General features: G+C 47.9%; 1 protein-coding gene across 2 annotated transcripts; it reads left to right on the top strand.

Moving 5' to 3' along the window:
• Positions 1-131: 131 nt before the first annotated feature.
• SNAP29 (synaptosome associated protein 29) lies at positions 132-23,224 on the top strand. Of its 2 annotated transcripts, none has more exons than XM_044920923.1 (5): positions 132-548; positions 8,128-8,324; positions 13,678-13,763; positions 15,861-15,959; positions 19,965-23,224. In XM_044920923.1, exons 1-5 carry the CDS (start codon positions 312-314, stop codon positions 20,120-20,122), a joined length of 777 nt encoding a protein of 258 aa, XP_044776858.1. In that variant the 5' UTR covers positions 132-311; the 3' UTR covers positions 20,123-23,224. The 2 variants fall into 2 exon arrangements, with proteins under 2 accessions (XP_044776858.1, XP_021543554.1); XM_021687879.2 differs by having other exon boundaries at positions 15,852-15,959.
• Positions 23,225-24,689: the final 1,465 nt, after the last annotated feature.

Below are 24,689 nucleotides of genomic sequence, written 5' to 3'. Positions count from 1 at the left end.
AAGCCGAGCGGTAGGCTGCGGTCGCGCGCACCGGGAGTGGCGCCCCCCCAAGCCGCGGGATAAGATGGTCAGCTCCGGAGGCGGGGCCTCCCGCGCGAGACAGGCGGAAGGAGTTCGCTCCGCGACGGGCGGGTGGAGGGGTGTAGCGCGGCGCTGGAGAGCGGGCCGCGGAGCTGCGGGGCTGCAGAGCGGTGGGCGCTTCCCGAGGGCCTCGGGAGGTCGGCCTGGATCCCTGCGGGCCCGGAAAGGCCGTTCCTCGCCTTGGCCACGTTCCTCCTTCTCCTGTCCAGACCCAGACGAGCGCCGGCACCATGTCGGCCTACCCCAAAAGCTACAACCCATTCGACGACGATGCGGAGGATGAGGGTGCCCGGCCGGCCGTGTGGAAGGACGACCGCGACCTCCCCGATGGACCCGGAGCGCCCGTGGACAGGCAGCAGTACCTGCGGCAGGAGGTGATGCGCAGGGCCCAGGCCGCGGCCGCCAGCACTGACAGGTCCCTGTCCCTCGTATACGAGTCCGAGAGGATCGGCGTCGCCTCTGCCGAGGTGAGTCTGGAGCAGGGCAGGACGGCCCAACTAGGCTGAATTGTCACACGAGGTCAAGAAACTTTAGCTATACAAAGAGGTGTGTGTCTTGAGTACTTGAAAGAGGCAGTTTACCCCTGTAATATTCCTTAGCTATTAGTAGAGATCGGGTTAGGGAAATGGAGTGTCTGTTTCTTTTAATTACCTGCGCAGAATCCCAGATCCAGAGCTTTAACCATCCCTCCCCGAGTGACCCAGAATGGGTGAGGATTGTACCTGCTGGTGTGTGAAGTATCAGAGCAAATGGGCCTTGAGTTTTTTCCTATCACTGACCACTTCACCTCACCGATAGAGGTGTTGAGGTCTGTCTGGGCAGCTGCTGAGTAAGTCATAGCCCAAGTTTGGTCAAGTCTAGGGCCTAACTTTTACTTCCCAAATCCAAATGAAGATGTCCTAGATAGCATATGGTTTGTGACAGTCCATTTCTCCGATTCCCCCTTGTCAGTTCGTCTCTCCACCCATGGGAGATTTCAGGGACCCTATGTGAGGATTGTTCTTTCTTAGGCACCACATTTCTTTCTCAGCCTACTAATGAAATGGTTTTGTTTGGGCTTTTTTTAAGTTTTAAAAAATGTAATAGTAGATCATTGGTATATCAGCTAACATTAATCTAAAGCATTTGTAGCTTTGAAACTTAGTACTGGAAGCTGAAGTGTTGTCTTCCTCCATGGGTCTCTTTGTAACTCTTTTCTCTGGCAGAGTTCATTCTGACCTGATCACTTACCATCTTGGGCAGTTTGAGGTATGTGGATTAATTTCTCAAATAGTAGTCTGGGTCATATCCCCATTGCCACTTTCCTGGTTATTTTCCTTCCCCACTTCCGTTTCCTTCCCCACTGTTACAGTACAGTATCCCTCATTGGCCCATTTTCCTATCTTTGGCTTCCTTAAGGAAGTTTAGCTGTAATTCTCACATCTTATATCTACTGGATTCCTATGTTTGAGTCTAAATGGCAAATGTTGACTAAGATTTGGGAGGATTGCCTAAGGTCTTAGGGCCCTAGTGGAGGAGTTACTTGAGGGTCCCAGGTCCAAGGAAGCCAAGTAAGAACTGTTTGAAGGGACATCTCTGGAAACAGTGAGGACAATTGAAATAGGAAATCAGAATGATACAAAGTAGGATGTCATGGCAGAAGAGAAACTCGAATCTGGCTTTTAAGGCTAAGATTTAGACAGAAGTGAGGAGGAGGGAGAGGAAGAAGGGTAGGAGGAATGTTCATAGGGCAGAGAGGAGCAGTGCAAAGACACTGGACCCACCACAGGGTTCCTGGGCTCCAGTAGGGAAGTGATGCACAGAATATATTCAAAGAAAAGGCCCAGAGGAGGCAGCTTAGGAGCCTTTCATGGGCAGGGGAAAGTCTGTCCTTCAGAGGGAAGGAGACTCAAAAACATATTAGAGGTGAATGGTTTCACGTGGATTGTGGTGACACCTCCCCATGCTGCTCCCAAAGGCCCTTCTCTCTATGTAAGGGGGACGGTGAGAGCAGAGGCAGAGTGGTACCTCAGGCCTGTGAGGCTTGGACTGGGCTAAGTTGGTGTTGTTCTGAGAGGTGCAGTATGATCATGACTGGGCAGGTGACAGGCACTGTCATCATCGGTATGGTGACACTGAATTTTTCCAGGATTGAGTCAGTTCCCAGTCATCAGAGGCCCTGGGAGGCCGGAATGGTCAGCACCCCCTCCCCACCCCACTCTGTACTCTCCAAACTGCCTTTGAATCAGTCTTTGATTCCAGTCAGAATGGGGATGGGAATGGGGCTGAGGTTGGGGCTGGTGAGCTCTTCCTGCCACTCAGTGTACAATGTGACTTCCAGCAGACCCAAGTCACCTGCTAACCTCCCTCCTTAGAGACCCAGCGCTGAGCTGTGCGAAAACATGATAGGTTTTTATAGAGGCTTAGGAATGTACAAATATTAGTTTGGGAAGATAGTCATTTCCAGCTTGGCAGAAGTAGGAAAATTACTTAGGTCATCCTAAGTGAAGGAGAGTCGTCCTCCTCCTGTGAAACCTGACAAGGGTTATTTCTCACTAAGAGTATAGCCACAGGTCATGACTGCCAAGGGACAGAGTTAGAGCAGAGCAGTTCCTAGTTAACTGGCCTGGTAAGCACAGTCCAGAACCGTGGAGAGACTTGTAGGCCACTCAGCTCTTCTGTTTTGCAAATGTGATTTATTTATTCTGTCTTTTATCTAAGGTTTAGCTTTTGTGAAGCGATATCCAATCACATAGTTCAAAATTTAAAACGTACAGAAGAGTAGGAAGTTTCCTCCCACCCCTCTGCTCCCACGGCAGCCAGTTACCGTCAGTTCCTTCAGTGTCCTTGTGAAGATATTCTATGGATAGAGACGTAGCTATAGTCCTTTCCTTTTTCTTTCTTTCTTTTTTTTTTTTAATTTTAACTTAAGTGGATGCATTCTATATATTCTAGTCTGTACATTTTTTAATAGGATTGGAGGTTAGTCCCTAGTAATATATAATGCACTGATCTTTTTGTTATTGTTGTTTTTATGGCTGTGTCGTATTCCACTGAATGGATGACTTGTATTTATGTAGCCAGTCCTCTAATGATAGGCGTTTGGGTTGTTTGCACGTTTGGGCAAGCCTGTGGAGACATGGCTGCCCAGAGTTCCTTGTCCCCCCTGGCAGCTGAGCATGCTCCTGTATAGTTTTGTGAAGCCTGGGATCTCATTTCAGGGGAGTCCAGCAATAAATGTTAGACCAGGGCCTGAATGGCTGGCACAGTAACGTCAATGAGACGGGAGTGGTGTTTGGTAGGCCATCACACAACCACGTAGGCATGGCTGACCACCTGCCCGACTGTCAAACCTTACTGTTAACCCCTTCAGAGGTCAAGCATGTGGCTGAAGGCCCCCACCTAAATCACACTATTAGCATAAACTATCTGGCCTAGCCTAAGGACTCAGATAAACAAAGATACTCTTATCATGGTATTATAAGGGCCAGGAGCCAGGCAAGGCCTTTCTTTGGAACATAGAGGGTGTGGACAGGCCAGGCCTGCTGAGTTAGTCCTTAGTGAGCCTGGGTCAGCCTGCACTCAGGCAGTAAAGAGCACCAGCATCACTGCCTTTGCCCTTGGTGGTTTTTCATGCAACCTAAGACTCCGTTTGTGTTTTTGAATCCACTCCATACTACTACAGTGAGACAAAGCCCCAGTTTGAGCATATTCCATGCTCATGTGTCCCTGCCGGCGCTTACGCATGTGTGTTGCCCTGGAAAGGGAGTGACATGAAGGAGATGAACTTCAGGTTTCTAGGTTCAGCTTATTGACTCCAGATTGACCTCCACCTACTTATTATTGGATCCCTGAGGTTTTTTGTTTTTTAAGATTTATTTATTTATTTGAGAGAGAGAACACATGAGAGGGGGGAGGGTCAGAGGGAGAAGCAGACTCCCTGCCGAGCAGGGAGCCCGATGCAGGACTCGATCCAGGGACTCCAGGATCATGACCTGAGCCGAAGGCAGTCGCTTAACCAACTGAGCCACCCAGGCGCACTGGATCCCTGAGTTTAATTATGAGTTCAGTACAGGAACCTTAGCACTGACATTTTCCTTCCGAATCTCAGGGCCTGACCTGGTCAGGGAAGACAACCAGGCCCAACTGACCTTATGAGATGTATCAGCTGTGAATTGGAGTTGGGATCTGGTGGTCACTGCTGCCCTCTCCGATGCCTGCTGGGTCCTGCCTGGCATCCTGCCTGCTCCCTCATCTCATGCTCACGTTCCTCTTCCTCTCTCAGTTCCCCCAGCTGGCCCCGTGGCCCAGGACTGCTGCGCACATGGGCTGCTCCCTCTGCCCTGATCTCTTACCCCACCCCCCAACCCTTTGCCTACCTAACTTCTCAGCTTTCAGTTTCCCCTTCAACGCCACCCCATCGGGGAGCCTCCCTGACTCCCCCTTAAGCCAGGCAAGGAGCCCCTACTGGCAGAGTGGCCATCGTGTATGTGTAGGATAGCTTTCTTTTCTTCCTCCCCCACTCTGGATTCCCAGCACCACAGGGTTGTCAACAAATGAAAAGTGAAATGAAACTTGACTCACTGAATCCTCCACCAAGACTGTAAGCTCTGGCAGGGCAGAGATCTGGGGCTGGTTAGTTCACCCCTGAATCCCTAGCACCTGGAACAGTGGCTGGCAGAGTAATACTTGGTGGTGGGTATCTTGCACACCTCTGTCCTTCGGTGTGTGTTCTCTATCAGCAGGGAGTCCCTGATATGTTCACATTCTTACAGGGCCCGGGGACAAAATCCATCTGGCCAGAAGTCGCCCCATGTAGGGCAGAGTATACCCTCACAGGGTCTTCAGCTGTCTTTTGCATTCTCTCTCTCCTTTTTTTTGAAGATCTTATTTATTTATTTGACAGAGAGAGACACAGCGAGAGAGGGAACACAAGCAGGGGGAGTGGGAGAGGGAGAAACAGGCTTCCTGCGGAGCAGGGAGCCCGACGCGGGCTCGATCCCAGGACTCTGGGATCATGACCCAAGCCGAAGGCAGACGCTTAACCAACTGAGCCACCCGGGTGCCCCGTCTTTTGCATTCTCTTGCTTTATCAGGAATCCTTGTTTGACAAAGAGCCACAAACCAAAGGGGAATTGAGACACCCCCTCTCTCTGTGCTGTTGCTCAGCATAGTACCACTGGCCCAACCAGATTTTTTTCTCTGACCATTTTCTTTTTTCCTGTTTAACTTACAGAAAACTCCTTTTAGCGCTTAAGGTGGGGATGGGGGGTGGATCACCTGTAATGTTAACATCTGAGCTTTGCATGTGTGCCCTTTACACTGAGGGTACTCTCTGGAGCTCCCTCCCCTCATAGCCACCCTTGTCTTTCCATGATCTCCATTATCCCAGGGACCAATGATGATATGCATGGCATCCCTTTTGGGGGACAGGAAGATGCCTGGGGACTGGAGTATTTGAGGCCTGCCTTTGTGATGGCTGGTGCAGGGTCTGCCTAGCTTATCCTTCCCACCCTGGCACTCCTGGTATTTGCTCTGCCAAGCCCTTCTTCCTCGTTAGTTAGAACCAAGCACTTGGAGCCTGGTCCTTTCTTTTGCCTCAGGGGATGGATTTCAGCAAAAGTTCCTCCTCTGCTGGCCTCTTGACCAGATCACCTCCAGTGAACACCAGCTTCCAGCTCACAGAAATTTCCAGAGACCAGAACAGCGCTCACTTCCCTGGCCTGCCACCGTCACAGATTTCTCTTCACTTTGATTGTAACATCTAAGTGAGACGTTTGGTTTCCTTACCAAGTCAGCGCAGTGATGCAGACTCGGAGTTTGAGAGACTGTGTCACTTGTGAACAGAAGAAAATAAGATCTCCCTGTGAATTGGGGAAGGTTTTGTCAGCTACTTGTTACTTCTGCCACTCTCCAAATTAAGGTCGGGAGGCCGAAGCAAGAGGGCAGGTGGTTGGTGAGATGAGCCACCACAAGAGACCTCACTGTCAGGGAGGCCAAGGACCTGGCTCCTGGTGTGACAGAGCCCTGGCCAGCACCCACCCCGGGCAGCCAGGCACCTCTCCTGCTTCATATTCTTCATCTTCTGCAGCAGGGGAAATCAGGTGGTGGGACTGGACTGTTGGCAATATATCAACTCAAAAAACTCGTAAATGCTGGAGAAAATCATTTTAACCCTAATTTAGAGCCTTGCCTTATTCCAGGAAAGACTTACCTCAGAATGGACATGAAGATGACAAACCTGAGGTATTGGAAAAAGGAGAAAACTCTAGATAAATTAGCAACTGTTTTTTTTTTCTTCTAAAACCGAGTTTTGACACAGTCCAGGCATTTGCAAGAATGACACGATCTAGAAAAGATTTTTCCTTTTGTTTAAAAGAACCTAATGGTTTCTTCAGACGTGTCTCATGAGCTGGTGAAAAACACTTAAACGTTCAAAGCTGTAAAGCTCAGCAATTCTAAGTTTATTTCCAAAGGTTTTTTTGTTTTCTCTCTATACATTATATTTTAAAATTTCATCCACTATAAACATTGAGAGCTCAGATTACTTGTTGGGTCCCTAAATGTTCTAAAAGCTTTCTACTAACGCTTTTATAAGTAAAACGGGCTCTAATAAACCCATTATGTATATTTTTCCTTTTTATCCTTCAGTTGTCGGAGGCGTTTATTCAAAAATTGTTCATGATTCTGTTTTAAGGTATTAAGAGAGAAATCTCTAAAGATTGTCTGCCACAGGTAATATAACTGCTGAGCCACAGACAGATGCAGGGTTGGAAGATTCAAAAGGTGGTGGAGGGCAGGGACTGCCTCATGAAGTCAAACAGGAAAAGCTTGAGAGTCTCCGGGCTGGAAAGGTGGGTCACAGAGAAGGAACACAGCTGGAATGGCCTGAGATAGGGGCGAAACAAGTTTGGCATGAAGAAAGGAAGGTGTTAGTGTTACTGTGGTGGTGAGTTCACGTGCACCGTCGGAACCATCAGCTCTTTTTTTTTTTTTTTTTTTAAGATTTATTTATTTGAGAGAGAGAACATGAACAGGGGGCGGGGCAGAGGGGGAAGCAGGCTCCCCGCTGAGCAGGGAGCCCCACATGGGACTCGATCCCAGGACTCTGGGATCATGACCTGAGCTGAAGGCAGCCACCCAACTGACTGAGCCACCCAGGCGCCCCCAGAACCATCGGCTCTTGAGGAATATGATCTAGGCTGTCCCCGTGGCCACAGAGCATCATCCAGTTGTCCTTTGGCAGTCCAGCAAGCCACTGCTCTGGGTGAGACACTGGGGACCCAGTGAACAAAGCAGGTCCCTGCCTCATGGAGCTTGCATGCTATAAAAACTAAAGTAGATTGAGGGTGTAGAGGGGTATGTTGAGGGTAGAGAAAGTTCTACTTTAGAGAAGGTGTTCAAGGAAGACTTCTTTGAGGAAGTGACCTCTGAGCAGAGACCTAAATTAAATGAGCAGAGCTGTACAAATATCTGGAGGAGGATCATTACAGGCAGAGAGAGTAGCATGTACAAAGGCCTGGGCAGAATCACCTTTGTTAGAGGTTTTAAAGGTGAAACTGTGGGTGAGTTGGAATCAGATATTAACAGGGCCCAGAAAGGACCCAGCACCTCGCCTGTGAAATAATTTGAAGGTGTGACCAGGGTCAGGTGGCTCCAGTGACCCAATGGAAATCCCATATCTGAAAAGGGGGAGTACAAGAGCCATAGTCCATGGGGGCAGTACCAGGTCAAAGCCTGTAAGGTTCACGGGGGCCAGGAAAGGGGGAGGGCTAAAGAATGTGCTGCCAGTCCAGGCCCCGTGCATCTTAACATGGTCCTGTGAGCCAGCCTCATGTGGGCAGGAGGGAAGAGAACTCGGGAGCAAATACGAAAGAAAGCCAATAGAAGCAGGATAGGGAAGGGCAAAGGAATGTGTTGTCAGAAGGGGAAACGTTCCCTCACAGATGGCAGCATCTGTCCCCATACGTGCTCTCTGAGGGCTCGTGACAAACCTGCTGTGTGTGGTCCCCTGCAGAGGGGAAAATTACAAAACGGTGTAATGCCATCACCTCTCATTTTCCCCAGGAGCTCGATCGTCAGCGAGGTGTCTTAGAACGCACGGAGAAGATGGTGGACAAGATGGATCAAGATTTGAAGACCAGCCAGAAGCACATTAACAGCATTAAGAGCATGTTTGGGGGATTCGTCAATTACTTCAAATCCAAACCAGCAGAGACGCCACCCGAACAGAATGGCACCCTCACCTCCCAGGCCAATAGCAGGTGAGTGGATCTTCAGCCATCCAGATATGAAGTAGCTGAAAGTGGGGGTTAGTGCAAATGGTCAAGACTTTTGGGGCACCTGGGTGGCTCAGTCGTTAAGTGTTTGCCTTCGGCTCAGGTCAGGATCCCAGGGTCCTGGGATCGAGCCTCCTGGGATCAAGCCCCGCATCGGGCTCCCTGCTCCGAGGGAGGCCTGCTTGTCCCTCTCCCACTCCCCCTTGCTTGGGTTTCCTCTCTCACTGTCTTTCTGTCAAATAAATAAATAAAATCTTAAAAAAAAAAAAGAAATGGTCAAGACTTTCAAGCCTCTTCTAGTGCCTTAAAGGGACCCAAGATCTTTGTAAGTTACTCATTGGAAGGGATTCGTCTTCACACGTTTTGAAAAAAGAAACATTTTTCCAGCGCTCCTGATGATGTTTATTTGATAGACATCCAGTCTGCATAAATTGGGTCTCCAATAAATTAAATTACTGCTCCAGTAATTGTAATTTGAAAGAATATTCACCTCAGAAAGCTTAAACAGTATAAATGTGGCTCACTTCACAGAATTTTAAAAATTCTTTAAAAAGTCTTTATATCCAGGGCACCTGGGTGGCTCAGTTGGTTAAGCATCTGCCTTTGGCTCAGGTCAGGGTCCTGGGATCGAGTCCCACATCTGGGGGGGGGGGGGGCCTTGCTCAGCAGGGGGCCTGCTTCTCTCTTTCCCTCTGCTGCTCCCCCTGCTTGTGCTCTCTCATTCATGCTCTCTCTCAAATAAATAAAAATCTTTAAAAAAAAGTCTTTATATCCAACATTTCCATATCTAATTCTGTCTGGCCCTTTAATTTTAAAATTAGCGATTATTTTACTCAAAAGTTTCGGTTAGATAATAAAATAATATGTGTAATTTGAGCAGGTATTTAAATATCATGTGTACAAAGAGTCAAGTTTCTGCTAAAATAGATTGCTATTCATATCTCAGACCGTTGTGTTTATTTTTTATTGTAAAAATAATATAGTCATATTATAGAACATCTACACCTTACCATAGCACAAAAACTCAAAACTTAGTTTCCCCCCCACTTACTCAGTGTTTTCAAAGCTGCAGTCACAGTGTTCATTTAGTTTTTTATTTTATTTTATTTTTTTTTTTTAAGATTTTATTTATTTATTTGACAGAGACAGATAGCGAGAGCAGGAACACAAGCAGCGGGAGTGGGAGAGGGAGAAGCAGGTTTCCCGCCGAGCAGGGAGCCCGATGCGGGGCTCGATCCCAGGACCCTGGGATCATGACCTGAGCCGAAGGCAGACGCTTAACGACTGAGCCACCCAGGCACCCAGTGTTCATTTAGTTTTATAGCCTACTTCCATTTAACCCAGAGAAATGTCTGATATAATGTTATTACTCAGGTCTCTCTGTTTATCTTTTAAATCTGGAATACAGAACGATTTTTTTTTTAAAGATTTTACTTATTTATTTGACAGAGAGAGACACAGCGAGAGAGGGAACAGAAGCAGGGGCAGTGGGAGAGGAAGAAGCAGGCTTCCCGCTGCGCAGGCAGCCCGATGCGGGGCTCGATCCCAGGACCCTGGGACCATGACCTGAGCCGAAGGCAGACACTTAACGACTGAGCCACCCAGGCACCCCTGGAATACAGAATGATTTTTTAAGAGAAATTTTTTTAAGTGCGTAACTGATGTACAGTAAAGCGCACGCATCTTAAGTGTGTGTTGACACTTTCACTAAACGGGTGACTGCTTAACTGTGTATACACCTGTGTGGCCATCACCTAGATTAGGACATAGGGTGTGGGAGGGAAGAAACTGGGAAACTGTTTCCACCTCAAGTGGCTCTGGGGAGAAACAAGTACAGGTGAAGGAACTGAGGATGTAGCGGAAAGACCAGGCAGGTGAATCGTTGGGATTTACGGAGAGAAAACTACAGAAGGGGAAGAGGCGGTTGGTTGGCCCGGGGGCTATTGCCTGTGGATACGCTAGCCGCTAGCCGAGGTCATGAGGGTTGGTTTGTTTTGTGGCTCAGTCCTAATCACCGTCCATCCCTGATTTTCCAGCTTGACCCTGATCTCAAATACCTGTCACTTTTTCCCCCCAATTGGGGTAGTTTCCGGGGTGGTTTATTTAGTTGGGTTTTTTGGATTTTATTTTTTGTTGTTGTTTGGTTTGGTTTGGTTTTCAGTTTACAAATCAAAAGGATGTTTTGTGTCCTCCTTTTTAAAAGGGTTTATGTGTTATCAGAGAAGTTTAGATGTCCATTCGCTTTGGACTAAGACATCAGCATGGTTAAATCTATGATGTAATGTGTAATTGCTTCTATAAAATGAGTAAATCTTTGTAATCCTGTCAAAACCCCTATTCCATAAATACAGGGATATTGTGATATAGAAGCTTTTTTTTTTTTTTAAAGATTTTATTTATTTATTTGAGAGAGAGAGAATGAGAGAGAACACATGAGAGGGGATAGGGTCAGAGGGCAAAGCAGACTCCCTGCCGAGCAGGGAGCCTGATGCGGGACTCGATCCAGGGACTCCAGGATCATGACCTGAGCCGAAGGCAGTTGCTTAACCAACTGAGCCACCCAGGCGCCCGATATAGAAGCTTTTAAAATAAGTTTCTCGTATTCAAACTTCTGTCAAGTCATATGTATCCTGTGTGTATCCTTGTTACACAAACACTTCGGCCTTTTCTGAAGTTTTGTTTCTTAGTAAGCCATTTTTGGTCTTGCTGACAAAGCTTCATAAGCTGCTGCTTCCCATTTCCATTTAAAGCTCATGGAGGGGGTGCCTGGGTGACTCAGTTGGTTAAGCGTCAGCCTTCGGCTCGGGTCATGATCCCAGGGTCCTGGGATTGAGTCCCACATTGGGCTCCCCACTCTGTGGGGAGCCTGCTTCTCCCTCTGCCTCTTCCTATGTCTCTCTCCGTCTCTCATGAATAAATAAATGAAATAAATAAATGATAAAAAATAAAAATAAACAAAGCTCATGGAGAGGTCCCTTCAGATCACAGATTTAACCACTCCCTAAATTTGAAACTCTCTAACTTATCCAAGACTTGGTTGCTGACCAAGAGCCACCACTCTTCTTATAGTTCTCTTAACCATTTGTACTCTCCCTAGAGTTGGCTTTTTTGCCATTTTTCACAAAGAAGCCAAGTTTTTGTCATTTAAGTGTTACTACTCTATACATGTGAGCACAAAGGAAAAAAGTCAGCTTTGGGGTTTGTAGCCTGGGTAATGGGCAGGTGGGCTCAGCTGCAAGCATCTGCTGCTTACGCTGGCCAGGCAACACATAGGGCTCACGACTGTGCTCAGAGAAACCAGCTGTGCGTTCTAGACCTCCAGTCACTGCTTGTAAGTAATGAAATCCTCAGATTTGGGCACCTGGGTGGCTCAGTTGGTTAAGCAACTGCCTTCAGCTCAGGTCATGATCCTGGAGTCCCTGGATCGAGTCCCGCGTCGGGCTCCCTGCTCGGCAGGGAGTCTGCTTCTCCCTCTGGCCCTCCCCCCTCTCATGTGCTCTCTCTCATTCTCTCTCTCTCAAATAAATAAATAAAATCTTTAAAAAAAAAAAAAAGAAATCCTCAGATTTCAGGAGGCTCTGCTCTGTTCTACACATTGCTGGAGCACTGGGGGCCTATGGGGCCTACAGTGCCTTTAGCCTGATGGGGTCCAGGCTTGCACCAGTGGGGAGCCGTTAAAGACTTTAACCAGGGCGCCTGGGTGGCTCAGTTGGTTAAGCGACTGCCTTCAGCTCAGGTCATGATCCTGGAGTCCCGGGATCGAGTCCCGCATCGGGCTCCCTGCTCGGCAGGGAGTCTGCTTCTCCCTCTGACCCTCCCCCCCCCTCGTGCTCTCTCTCTCATTCTCTCTCTCAAATAAATAAATAAAAATCTTTAAAAAAAAAAAAAAGACTTTAACCAGGGATGCCTGGATGGCTCAGTTGGTTGAGCATCTGCCTTCGGCTCAGGTCATGATCCTGGGGTCCTGGGTTTGGGCTGTGTCAGCCTCCCTGCTCAGCGGGGGGGCCTCCTTCTCCCTCTACCTCTCCCCCCAGCTTGTGCTTTCTCTCGATCTCTCTCTCAAATAAATAATAAATAAAAATCTTAAAAAAAAAAAAAGACTTTAACCAGAGTGGGGTGCCTGGATGGCTCAGTCGATTCAGCATCTGACTCTTGGTTTCGGCTCAGGTCATGGGATATGGGATGGAACCCCACATCAGGCTCTGCTCTCGGCAGGGAATCTGCTTAAAGATTCTCTCCCTCTGCCCCTCCCCTCGCTTGCACTCGCGCACATGCGCATTCTCTCTCTCTCTGTCTTTCTCTAAAATAAATAAATCTTTCAAAAAATCAAAAAATAAATAAGGACTTTAATTGGAGAGGTTCGTGCAGGGTATGTTAGAAAGATGCCCGGCATCTTTGGGTAAGGATTGGAAAGGCGGGCGCTCATCCAGGTAAGGATAAAGAGGCAAGGCAGAAGGAGGGGCCGGATTTTGGGGATCTGTGGGGGGGCTGAGGGGATGTTTGCATGGCTTGCTGGGAGTGGAGCTGTGCAGAGAGAGGGCATACATGGAGAATGATTGGTTTCCAGCTTGGCCAATGAAGTGGCCAGGGCACCGGTCAGCAGGGTGGAGAAGAGCAAACTGTGCGGGAGGCCCAGCTTCTGGGGCGGGGGAGCCCCTGCCGTGCCCGCAGGGGTGTGTGGAGTGTTAGGCATAGTCCGAAGATCTCCTGAGTTACCTTGTGAAATCCCTGTCTGTAGCAGGAGTGGGCAGACTAAGCTTTGTGGGCCAGGAAGCAAAATCAGAGAGATTTTATAGGGACTTACGTAACAAGAAAATAACAAATTTTTAATGACGGCATGAAAAAAACGAAAAGAGGAATAATTGAGTACAATTTTTTGTAACATAGGTCTACTAATGTTAGAAGAAAGAAATTATTAACGGAGGTTCAAAGTTAGTGTTCTCTGTCATCCAGTCCATTGCCAGTGGTCATCTGTAAAGGCAGATCTCTGCTTATGGTCGTACAAAATCAGGTGGTGGGCCAGATTTGGCCCATGGGTCACGGTTTGCTGACTAGTCTGAAGTACCCATTTGGTCCTTTCATGTGCTTCTCTTCCCCCTGGTCCTGGGATTCTCGTTTTCCTGAAGGAGGGCCACCTAACCAGATGCTGCTCTTCTAAAGCAGGTGTCTCGGAGGTTCGCCGTGCTGCGGGCTGTACTCCCAGGAGCTGTCGATGAATATCCCTGCTTTGGTCAAAGGAGGCATTTGCTTTTTGCACACGGGCACTGCTTGAAAAGACTGCATTGTCATAGGTACTTTCTCTTTCTAAATGTTCTCTTTTCTTAATTTTTATCCCAAGATTGAAAGAAGCCATAAGTACCAGTAAAGCACAGGAGACACGGTACCAGGCCAGCCACCCAAACCTCAGGAAGCTGAATGACTCAGGTCAGTGGGGACCTGTGCTCGGCCACACTTGAATTCCAGTATTGGCCCTGGCGTGGATGGGGGACAGCGGGGACTCCAGCTACTGTCGTGGGTAAAGTGTGTCGGACCCAGTGCCACTCCCAGGGAGCTGGAAGTGTGTGTGTTATGGCATGCTCATCCCTCACCCCGTGGAGGATGAAATACGGAAGTGGGGGCCTGTGTCCCATTGAAAATGAGCCTGCCCACCATTAGTTCCTTCCCCCTGTAGCTCTGAACTCTTCCAGCAGTGAAAAGACAACTGCAGGAAAACCTCTGTGGTAAGGGGTAGAGCCTTCCAAAAATGACCTGTCATCCCCAGACCCAATGAATATATTGGGTTCTGTGGCAAAAGGGGAATTACGGTTGCTAATCAGCTGACCTTGAGATGGGGAAATTATCCTGTGTTAACCATCTGGGCCCAGTGTAATCACAAAGGCCCCTTTATAAGTGGAAAGGGAGATAGAGGAGAGATGATCAAAAATTGGAAGATGCTCCGCTGCTGGCTTGAAAAACGCAGGCAACCTCTAGAAGCTGGAAAAGGCTAGGAATCAGATTCTTCCTAAAAGCCGCTGGGAGGAACACAGCCCTGTTGACACCTCGACTGTAGCCCGGTGTGACCCGTCCTGGATTTCTAAGCCCAGGAACAGAAGGGTAAGTCTGTGGTAGTTGCTGCACAGCAGTGGGAGACTCATTTAGTCCTGAAGCCCAAGAGGGCGGAGAAGCAGCTGCGTGAACAGGGTGTGCAAGGTCGATTGTGTGTGGTGTCCTGTCATCCTCTTGTTATCAAACGATAGGCCCAGAAGCACCCCTTATCTGGAAGGGAATTTCAGCGTCCTGGGAGACCCCGCAGAGACCCCTGGAAGGGGGCCCGGCACGTTGGACGGTGCCAGGAATCGAATGCTTCCTGGGCTCCCTTTTGAGGAAAGCAGGATGTGCCCTGGATGCTCCAGAACCCACCACTCTCATGGTTGACACAGCTCAGGAGAGGCCTGATGGAGGAAAAGCCAGGGGTCAGGAAAGGTGGAGATACCACAGTTTAGTCTGGAAAGGCGAAAGCCATGGGAGGAAATGAGAGAAAACTAAAATATGCGAGGCCCACAGAAAGTCCAAGCCCAGCATAGCCTGAAGAAGTAGAGTAGGAGGCCTGCACCCAAAAGTCACGATTTCAAAGACTTAAAGGGAGTTTTAATTTGCACGGTGTGTAAATTAAAACTGAAGAGCCTTAAAAAAATAAAATAAAAAAGACGACACCGTGTGTGTGGAATGGCTTCAGTAGGTTGTGGCCGGAGGAAATACACCAAGTCTGGAAAGAGAAGTTCCCCCAAAAGATAGAAACTGGGATGATAGGGCTTTTCTGTGTGCATTTAGAAACTGCAGTTCAAGGAAGATTTGGGGCAAATGTGCATTATTTAGCATTTCTTCTTTCCTTGCTTGTTGTATTTGATGCAGAAAGAGAGCATAGAAATACATTTCTAGAAGAAGAGAAAGTCATCCACGATCCTGTTTCCATAACATAGCTATTTTGATTTTGATTTTTGATTTTCTTGAAGCCCTTTTAGGGAAGATTTAGGTTCTTTCACTTTGAAAGAACTCAAGTGTACATTAAAAAAAAAAAATGAATAAATAAGATGTATGCACTTCTATTTTAACATCAATGATCATTTAAAGTTTTTTGCTTTCTACAAAAGATAATTATCATATGATCTCACTGATATGTGGAATTTAAGAAACAAGTCAGAGGATCATAGGGGAAGAGAGGGAAAAAATGAAACAACGAAACCAGAGAGGGAGACAAACCATAAGAGACTCTTAATCATAGGAAACAAACTGAGGGTTGCTGGAGGGGAGGGGGGTAGGGGGATGGGGTAACTGGGTGATGGACACTGGGGAGGGTATGTGTTGTAATGAGCACTGGGTATTATAAAACTGATGAATCACAGGCCTATACCCCTGAAACCAATAATACATTATATGTTAATTAATTGAATTTAAATTAAAAATATATATAGTTTGGAAAAACAAACAAACCTCAGATCCTCCTTGTTGTTTTTTTTTTTGAAACATGAATAGCAATTTCAGACCCCATCGCTGGAGGGGCCGGTCCTGCCGTGAGTACCGAGGCTTACCCGAAGAACCCACACCTTCGAGCCTGTCACCAGAAGATCGATAACAATCTAGGTAAGACGGAAGCTCCGCCAGCCTCCACAGGCCACTTATTCAGGACGCTTGTGTTCCCGACAGCCCGTGCTGGGCCTAGCCAGCCCACCAGTGGCCAGCAGTTTCTCGGGACCACACCATGGTGTCTGCCTCTCTCTCCCCACTTGTCAAATCCAGTATGGTCACGGCCACCTCACCCTTCTCTCTCTCCGGAGTCTGTCCACTTGTGTCCATCCCCACCTCTCATCTGGGCTGTGACAGCAGCAGGGACCGGGAGTCCCCGAGGGGCCGCACAGTGCGGCAGTGAGAGCCCCATCGTCATCTCTCTGTGAATGGGGCACAGGAACAGAACCCGCCCCTGAGGATGGGGGAGAGGGTTAGATGAGCAACCCCATACATCCCATGGGGAACCGCCCGACCTGGTAAGAGCGGGCCACTCACGTGGCCACTGCAGCAGACACGGCCGCACAGCCGGGTTCCTTGTATTCCAGGTCCCTTGCCCGGCCTCTGGCCCTGCCTGCCTCTCCACCCCTCCTGCCCTCGTCACTTGTGGCTCCGAGTGCTTTCCCTCCCCTGCCCACCTCTGCCCGGAGTGTCCTTGCTCCGCGCTGTTTGAAGGTTGGCTCCTTCTCCTGCTGCGGGCCTGGCTTTCACACGCTGCACCCTGTTGGAGTCACGTACCTGCTGGCTTATCCGGTGTCTTCTAACCACACTGTAAATTCCAGGAACACAGGACTATTTCAGTTTTGTCGCCACTGTACCCTTTTGAACGGAGGGAGAGAAACTAGTTACTTGAGGTTCAAGTGGGGGTGTGCGTGGGCTGTAGGAGCAGGCACGGAGCGGTTTCTGTGAGTTCGTTCTAGGGGGCTTCTCGGATGTGCTGCCTCTTCTGACCTTCACCCCGCGAACAGGAACCTCCCCCACGGTTCCCTGGGTTGCTATCAGTCTTCCAGCCCTGTTGGGAGATGGCAAAGTGGGTGAGACCCAAGTAAAATCTCCCGCTGCTCTAAAGGTATCTAGTTGGAGACAAAACTGAGGCCCATGATGATGCACATTGAGTGTCTATGCTCAGACTTCCTCCTCCTGTCTCCCCGCAGAAAGGACACTGAGGGCCCCTCCCCTGGGTCGCCCAGAGCAGTGGCCATTCCAGCAGCCTGGAGCGAACAGCATGACAGCCCGTTAGGCAAATCCACACTCTTTTTAACAACATTTAGCCTTTGTGTCTGAGTATTTAGATTCGTCGTAGAAAATTATGAAGTCAGGTAAATGCCATGAGGAAAGAAACACCTGGAATCCTATTGTCCAGTAGTAGCCACTGATTTGGTGTCATTCCTTCTGTTTTTCACATACATATGTACACACGTGGATGTACAATGTCAGATGTACGATATCACTCAGTATGTACACTTCCATATCCTGCTTTTTTATTTATATTTTGAACACTCCCCTAAACTTCTTTTCTCTTTTTTTTTTTTTTTTAAAGATTTTATTTATTTATTCATGAGAGACAGAGAGAGAGAGAGAGAGGCAGAGGGAGAAGCAGGCTCCCAAGGAGCAGGAAGCCCGATGCGGGACTCGATCCCAGGACCCTGGGATCATGACCTGAGCCGAAGGCAGACGCTTAACCGTCTGAGCCACCCAGGCGCCCCAAACTTCTTTTCTCTTAATTAAATTTCTTTGAAAAGCACCACTTTAGCAGTCTCACGCCCTGCTCTTGGACACTTAGGTTATTCTCATCATTTGCTCCTGCACATAATCCCCTGGGCATTCCTATGAGCAAATCTTTGGCCACATTTTGTACCTAGGTTGCTAGAAATGGAATTACACAGTCAGGGAACAGAGCACTAAAAGAGATCTCCATAGAAATAAGACGTCAATTGGAGACAATAGACATAAGCAAGAACAAATAAAAGAACCATAATTTGCCCACCCCACAGCTCACCACTGCTGCCCTCCGTGTGAATATCAGCACCAGGCCTGCGTGGCCAGTGCCTACCGGCAGCAGGGGAGAAGGCCCATCTCCCCACTCCGCACACCCAGGCAGGCAGCCACCCCTTTACTGGGTCCTCTGGACTCTGCCCTCCAGAGCCAAAGGCCTCAGGCAGAAGATGCATGTGCTGGGATGTGAACCACTCCAGAGACATACAGAGGGACTTGAAGGCCTCCCCACTGAAGGTTTCCCTACCCAAATAGTATCACTGGCGCCAGCTGGAGAGGGAAGGGGGAGACCTATGGAGGGGCCTGGAGTTCAGGGAGTGAGGTGGGGAGAAAGGGTAAGTAAGTGCAGCCCACCCCCGGAGGCTCAGGTGGTGCGGTTGGCACAAGACTTACAGCGTGGGCAGGCAGGTCCCAGCAGGATGCAGTGTGGCATGCTGAGAAGGGCTGGGGTGGCACTCTGGAGCCACGGGGCCCACTGACACAGGCTGTGCCCGGCTGCCCTTCACAAGTTTGCTCCTTCCTTCTTACCACACTCCCCCCACCTCCCACCCCTGCCTTTATCTCAGACACTAGTGCAAGTCTCCCTCTGACGGCAGCTCCCTTGTCTGGTGGCTTTACTTTATCACACTTTCTCTCTTTTTTTAATCTCCGTATACCTATTGCTTGTCCTTTATGTCCCAACTGCCAGTGCACTCCCTGAGGCCTGGGGTGACCGCACAGACTTTACTCTCCATGGAATGCAAGGTCACGGGTGTCAGTAAATTCAAGAAGCGTAGAGCTGAAGACAACGTTTGAAAAACAGACTTGATTCTGCTTAGATTCGCGGTGCTAGTGCCAAGTGTTTGTGTATTCTGAGCTTTCTTTACTTAATGTTCTATCTTTAATTCAGCCACAAAAAGGCTTATGAAGCACCTCCTCTTCTCTAGGTTCGCCAGGGCTGAACCTTTGCCAAAAGTTGTGTGCTCCACAGTCCCCGTGGGGCTGGCCCCAGGCAGCATCTCTGAAGGGACCCAGCACCTTCAGCCCTTTGTTCCTTTTGACACGGGGACCCTGGACTGCAGGGGTCTCCGCAGCCAGTTTCTTCCTGGCTGCAGAGTAGACAAAGGAAGTGGTGCCGGCCCAATTCAGGTTGTGTCGTACTCCAGGACATTCACAGCATCGATGTGTTCATGGATCTGAGAAGTGGTAGCAATGAATGAATTGACATAGGAAAATGTGAATTATCGTAACATAGGTGACAAGACCTCACAGCATTGGGTCCAGTGGGAACATCTGTAGTCCATGTATTTTCTGGGAGAGCACCCCAGGTGGCAAGGCAGGGACAAAGCCCCCATTTCTCTTGCCGCCTGCAAAGTGGAAGGAGGGGTGGGATGTGGCCTTTTCCAGGGGGGAGCCTGGGGCAGGAGTAACCCAGGTGTGGGGGCTCCCTTTGGACAGGGGCTTCCCAGGTCTGTCTCCCAGATAGGTTTCCAAATAGGGATCCTCATGCTTGCTACTCCAACAAATCTGCCTGATTTAGCTGTAGGGAGCTGGAGACAGAAGGAAGGAAAGCTGGTACTGTTGAGTTCTACCCACTGATGTGGGGTTTTTGCTCCTGAAGAGCAGGCCAGCGGGTCTGCCTGTTGGTTACCTGCATACCTCTCCCAGGTACTCACGGTGGGGTCTGGGGAGGGAATGTGTTTTCTAGGCCCCTCTGTACTTCTCTTTTTCTCGGGTACTAACTGATCTTGCAACGTGCCGCAACCTACTAGAACGTTCAGAGGCAGCTGAAAAATTATGTAGATCTGTATGTGTTTTTTAAAGCACAGGAAGGACAGACACGACTGTGTTAACAGCGGTTATCTTGGGCAGACATCTGGGGGAAGAGTGGCTTTACGTGAAGCACGTATTACTTTATATGGGGTCAGCGGGTTTTCTTTTTACTTGCACATGTTTTGGAAAACGTAACCAAAGCCCTAGAGTTTTACCTGTCTTATGAGAAAGAGGACTCGGTGATGGGAATGTTGCTGAGCACCGGGCACAGAACAGGCAGCGGCCCCTGATGCTGTGACTTCGCTCAGCACTGTGTGTCCTTTCCCTCCCCGACAGATGAGCTATCCGTGGGACTAGGCCGGCTGAAGGACATAGCCCTGGGGATGCAGATGGAAATCGAGGAGCAAGATGACATTCTTGACCGCCTCACAACCAAAGTGGACAAGTTAGATGTCAATATAAAAAGCACAGAAAGAAAAGTCAGGCAACTTTAAACACAGAGAAGGCTCTCCACTCCGTTGTGATGAAAAGAGCCCAAAGATCTTTTAAACTCCCCCAAAGTTGGTTTGTATTGTTTTAGTGTGTAACGTAATATGTGTTTGCAAATGTTATTTTACAGCGGGTCCTAGGAGATGTCGTTATGAGAAGTGTGTGTCCCACTTTTTTTTAGAGCCATCGCCTCTCCGTTCTCTGAACTGAATGCTTAGAGTTTTAGTCTGAGCACAGTAGCCTGGCCCTGAGTATCTCGGGCCTTTGATGAGCGTGCTGGCATGAAAGGAACAGTTGCGTTTCTCACTTTCACGAGCATATGGAAGGAGGTGGGCAGAACTTCAATCCTGGAACCACCAATCTCTATGTTGGGGGGCAGGGGGGTCCTTCCCACACCTTGGCCTACCAACACACACACACACAGCACATTTGCAATTCTCTCAAACCCCAGAAAAGGATCAGTGTTAGGTTCACACTGTGATTCTCTCAACACCCTGGAAAAGGATTAGTGTTCAGAAATGGAAAGTGTCAGCATTTGCTGTTTGGTTGACAGATGTCACCTCTTCCCTCCTGACCTCCATCCTTGGCATGCATTTTAGTAGGAGGGGTTCAGATCAGTATCGCTCACCGTGATGCCTGGAAATGCGCAGGGAATTGGGTGAGCCCTGCTTCCCCATGCATTCACACCTCTAAGTCGCTGTCCAAGGTTAGGGATAGATGTGCCACTCTCTCAAGCCTGCCCAGGGGCCGACTGGGGGGTCCCCTCTACGGTTTGTGGGAATGGAGCATCATATAGACAGTGCCTCCACTGTGTGCTCCTCCCCTTTGGGGGGCACCTTGACCCAGCCTCGGGGGTGGCAGTGTTTGTTCAATGCCTGGGGTCTCCTGACCCGTCTAGGATTCCCACCCATTCTTCTTGACCTCTTGCAAGATGACTTGACTCATCTCTTGGTTCTCTGCCACCCCAGTTGGAGGATTGGAAGGCCACAATGATGCTGACTTGTTGGCTTTAAAAAAAAAAAAAAAAGCCCAGACATTATCATTTTAACTGGCCCAGCTTGTTCTACGCAAAGACATTAATCTCCTTACAGAAATCAATTTTAATGAATGCTTTTAAGTGATTCTTTCTTTGTAAAGTGACATTCATTAAAATTGATTTCTGTAATGAGATTAATGTCTTTGTGTTGGTACCTCCAGCAGAATAATTGAAGCCACAAGACCCTTGTCTTTGTACAAAGTGGATTAATCACAATATTTTGAAGACGGTGAAAGGGGCTGAAAGGGGCTGATTTTAATAAGGTTAGGTCAGAAAATTTAAAACAACAGTGTGTTTCACCTTGACACATGGTGCTGTCTATGTGACCTTCACCACTTTGGTTCTGTAATCTATAAACAAAGTCCCTTAAAGGAAAGGAACTCTCTGAAATGCTGCAACAATGCATCAGTATTTATGTAGCAGTTCATTTGTAGAAATTCTAGTCCGTGATGCATGACGTTCCTCAGAACTGACAGCTTCCATCGGCAAGTACAACTTTCTGTCATGTTCCAGCCTCGTGGAGTCTGATGGACGTCATTATGAATATCCCAGTACGTGAGGACACAGTTAGAGGTAGTCAGGTTAGGTGTTTATCAGATGAGCTTGTCATGATTATTCTGTTGACTAACTGGTAAAAGGAAGAATCTTAAACCTATACCTAGCCCAAACAAAATGAGTTCGGAGGGCTTTCAGCAAAAAGGCTGCTGACAAGCAGGAAGCCAGAACGCAGAGTAGCCTCTGTGTATACATTTCCACTCCTGATTGTTTCTGACTTTTTCTTAACACCTTCCATGTATGTCATGATAGCTGTTTTCTGTTCATCATCATCAGGCAGAGGTTCATGGAGATTAGTCATTATACCTCAGATGTAAATTTATTTTTTTCAAACAAATTATACATGTAAAGGCCACCGCCAGACATTCTCTTCCACAGCCTTCCATTTGCATAATGAGATTAGTGATTTCACTGACTTGAAGCAAAGTGGCATGGGATATTTGTACCCTTCCCTGTCTTTTGTGAGATCATTGAAGCCAGTTGCCCCTCCTTTTTTCCCCCCAAGCATATAGAAGGAAAGCACAGCTTCTTCTAGAAATGTGGCTTCTGACAATTTACACATATGTTTTATTCACTCTTGTTTAGACCCTCTTTCACGAAGGCCTTGAGGCACTGTCTCCAAGCTACATGCTGGCCAGCAGCTTCTTTCTCTTGGGTTCCCCCTCTGCCCGCATGCCCATGAAGGACCAGTTGTCGATTCTACTTTATAAAGCAAAGTTGTTTGCATTTTCAGAGAGCAGATGGAAACCTCGAGCCTCCAGAATCCTTGCACATGATGACTGTGATCAAAATGAAAACATTTTATCCTCTCAGACTAGACACATCTATCTCATGGAGATGCTCAGAGGTGCCCGAGTTGGCTGTGGGTGCGCTTTGATACCACGGACAAGACCAGTGAACTCACCCTTCTTGCCAGATGGGGTCTATAAGACACGTTTTTATTTCCACAGTCGAGCTAGGAACAAACTGTGCCTTCAAAAAAGTGGCTTTTCTAACTTTAGGGTGGTTAATATGTGAAGTGTGCTACTAACTTAAAAATAAGTGCATTCTCCTTCAGAGGAAACTATTTCTAACATCTAGTGATCTATAACCTAACACCAGTGGAGTTGCCTTGTCTTTTTTGCATTCTTGTAGGAAAGGAGACCTGAATTTAACTCAGGTGGCAAGAAAAAAATTCATAAGTGCATTTTAATTTCTTTTTCTAACTTCTGTTTGAATATGTCATTTTAAGAGTACACTACACCAATTTAGTAAAAAAAAAACAAAAAAAAACCAACTCTTACACTTTGCCTATATAGGCCTTTTCTCAGAATTTGTAAGTTACCACTGTTCGCATCTTCAGGTCTGATAATTAAATGTCTTGTGTACACAATGATGAGCCAGTCATTAAAAGTACTCGGGGGTGGAGGGGAGGCATTTTGTTCAGAGTCTGTATCGGAACAGCTTTTAAGCTCCATGCCTTCAACTCAACAAGTGACCATATTATGTGAAATAAAATGTGAAGTTTTTTAAATCAGATTCTGTCTCCCACGTAGTCATTTTCAAAGAGCAGGTAGAGGGGCTTCTCCATGTTGAGCCTTCATATATTTGGTCCTTGCTGCCCCATCAAGCCCTATAAACAAGCTTCCTTCTTGAGAAACCCTCTCATTTCATCTTTCAGAGTGCTCTTCTGATCTGTCTCCTGCCTCCCGGACCACACTGCAGCACTGTCTAGATAAGGGCTCAGCAAACGGTAAAGGGCCAGAGAGTCGATGTTTTAGGCTCGTCAGCCAGTCAGTCTGTCACAACTACTCAGCTCCTCCATCGTAGACCAAAAGCAGCCAAAGACAATATATAAATGAGAGTGTGTTCCAATAAAGCTTTATTTATGGACACTGAAATTTAAGTTTTATATATTTTCACATCACAAAATCTGATTATTTTGATTTTTTTTCAATCTCTTAAAAATGTAAAAACCACTTAGTTGGGGCGCCTGGGTGGCTCAGTCGTTAAGCATCTGCCTTCGGCTCAGGTCATGATCCCAGGGTCCTGGGATCAAGCCCCGCATCAGGCTCCTGCTTGGCGGGAAGCCTGCTTCTCCCTCTCCCACTCCCCCTGCTTGTGTTCCCTCTCTCGCTGTGTCTCTCTCTGCCAAATAAAGAAATAAAATCTTAAAAAAAAAAAAAAAACCACTTAGTTCATGGGAGGTACAAAATATGGTGGACTGCACTTGACCCATGGGCCATAATAGTTGGCCATTCCGTTTAGAGCGCCACGAGGTACTCCTAGGGGTGGGAGGATGACAGATGGCTGGCCACTGTATTCTGCAAGTGGATCCCATCAGGGCTTGTGGCCCCTCTAAACACCATAGTTCACCAAGAAAGGAGAGCAGGCCAGCCTAGCCTTGGCTCCACTCTCTTGCCTCCACATTCACATCTGACCACAGGCATAGGAATTGCTTCTAGATCCGAAAGCTCTTAGAAGGCACCTGGAGCCTGGACTAGGCCATCTTGAAAATCATATCTGTCAGTGGACTGGCTGTCTGGATCCCAAAGGCCACTCTGGCTTAATGGATATCACCTCTGGACATCATTATAGATAAGGAATGCTCAGGATCTGAACATAGCAGTAGACTTTTCTGGGAAGACGAGGGTGAGGTGTTACATAGAAGCAAAAGCAAAAAAATCAAGGTGGCTCTCATTTGGGAGCTGCAGGTAAAGGAACAGCTAAGGTTTGGGTTGTGGGTGGGCAAGACATGAGGGAGGTAGGCAGGTCCCAGATGAAAGGCCTTATGGGCCATATCAAGGAGTCAGAGAACACTGACCTTCCACGACAGGGAGGCACTGACAGAATCTAAGCAAGAGAGTGACATGACCAGATTTGCGTTTTGAAAGGACCATAAAGATGAATCACAGCATTATTTATAAGAGCAAAAAGGCCTGGAAACGACCTCATTAAGGAAATGATAGAAGAAATTGTGGCTCACCCCCAGCTACGGTAGA

This window comes from Neomonachus schauinslandi, chromosome 14 (genome assembly GCF_002201575.2).
Source record: "Neomonachus schauinslandi chromosome 14, ASM220157v2, whole genome shotgun sequence".
NCBI classification, from domain to species: Eukaryota; Metazoa; Chordata; class Mammalia; order Carnivora; family Phocidae; genus Neomonachus; species Neomonachus schauinslandi.
The sequence above is the reverse complement of the archived record's forward strand: the minus strand, read 5'-3'. Positions and strand labels throughout refer to the sequence as shown.

Excerpts from the sequence above, each read along its gene's own strand:
- SNAP29 (XM_021687879.2), top strand. The coding sequence starts at position 312 with ATGTCGGCCTACCCCAAAAGCTACAACCCATTCGACGACGATGCGGAG. Across the intron at positions 13,764-15,851 it reads CAGGAAGCTGAATGACTCAG|CAATTTCAGACCCCATCGCT; the intron begins GTCAGTGGGGAC and ends AAACATGAATAG. Across the intron at positions 15,960-19,964 it reads GAAGATCGATAACAATCTAG|ATGAGCTATCCGTGGGACTA; the intron begins GTAAGACGGAAG and ends CCTCCCCGACAG.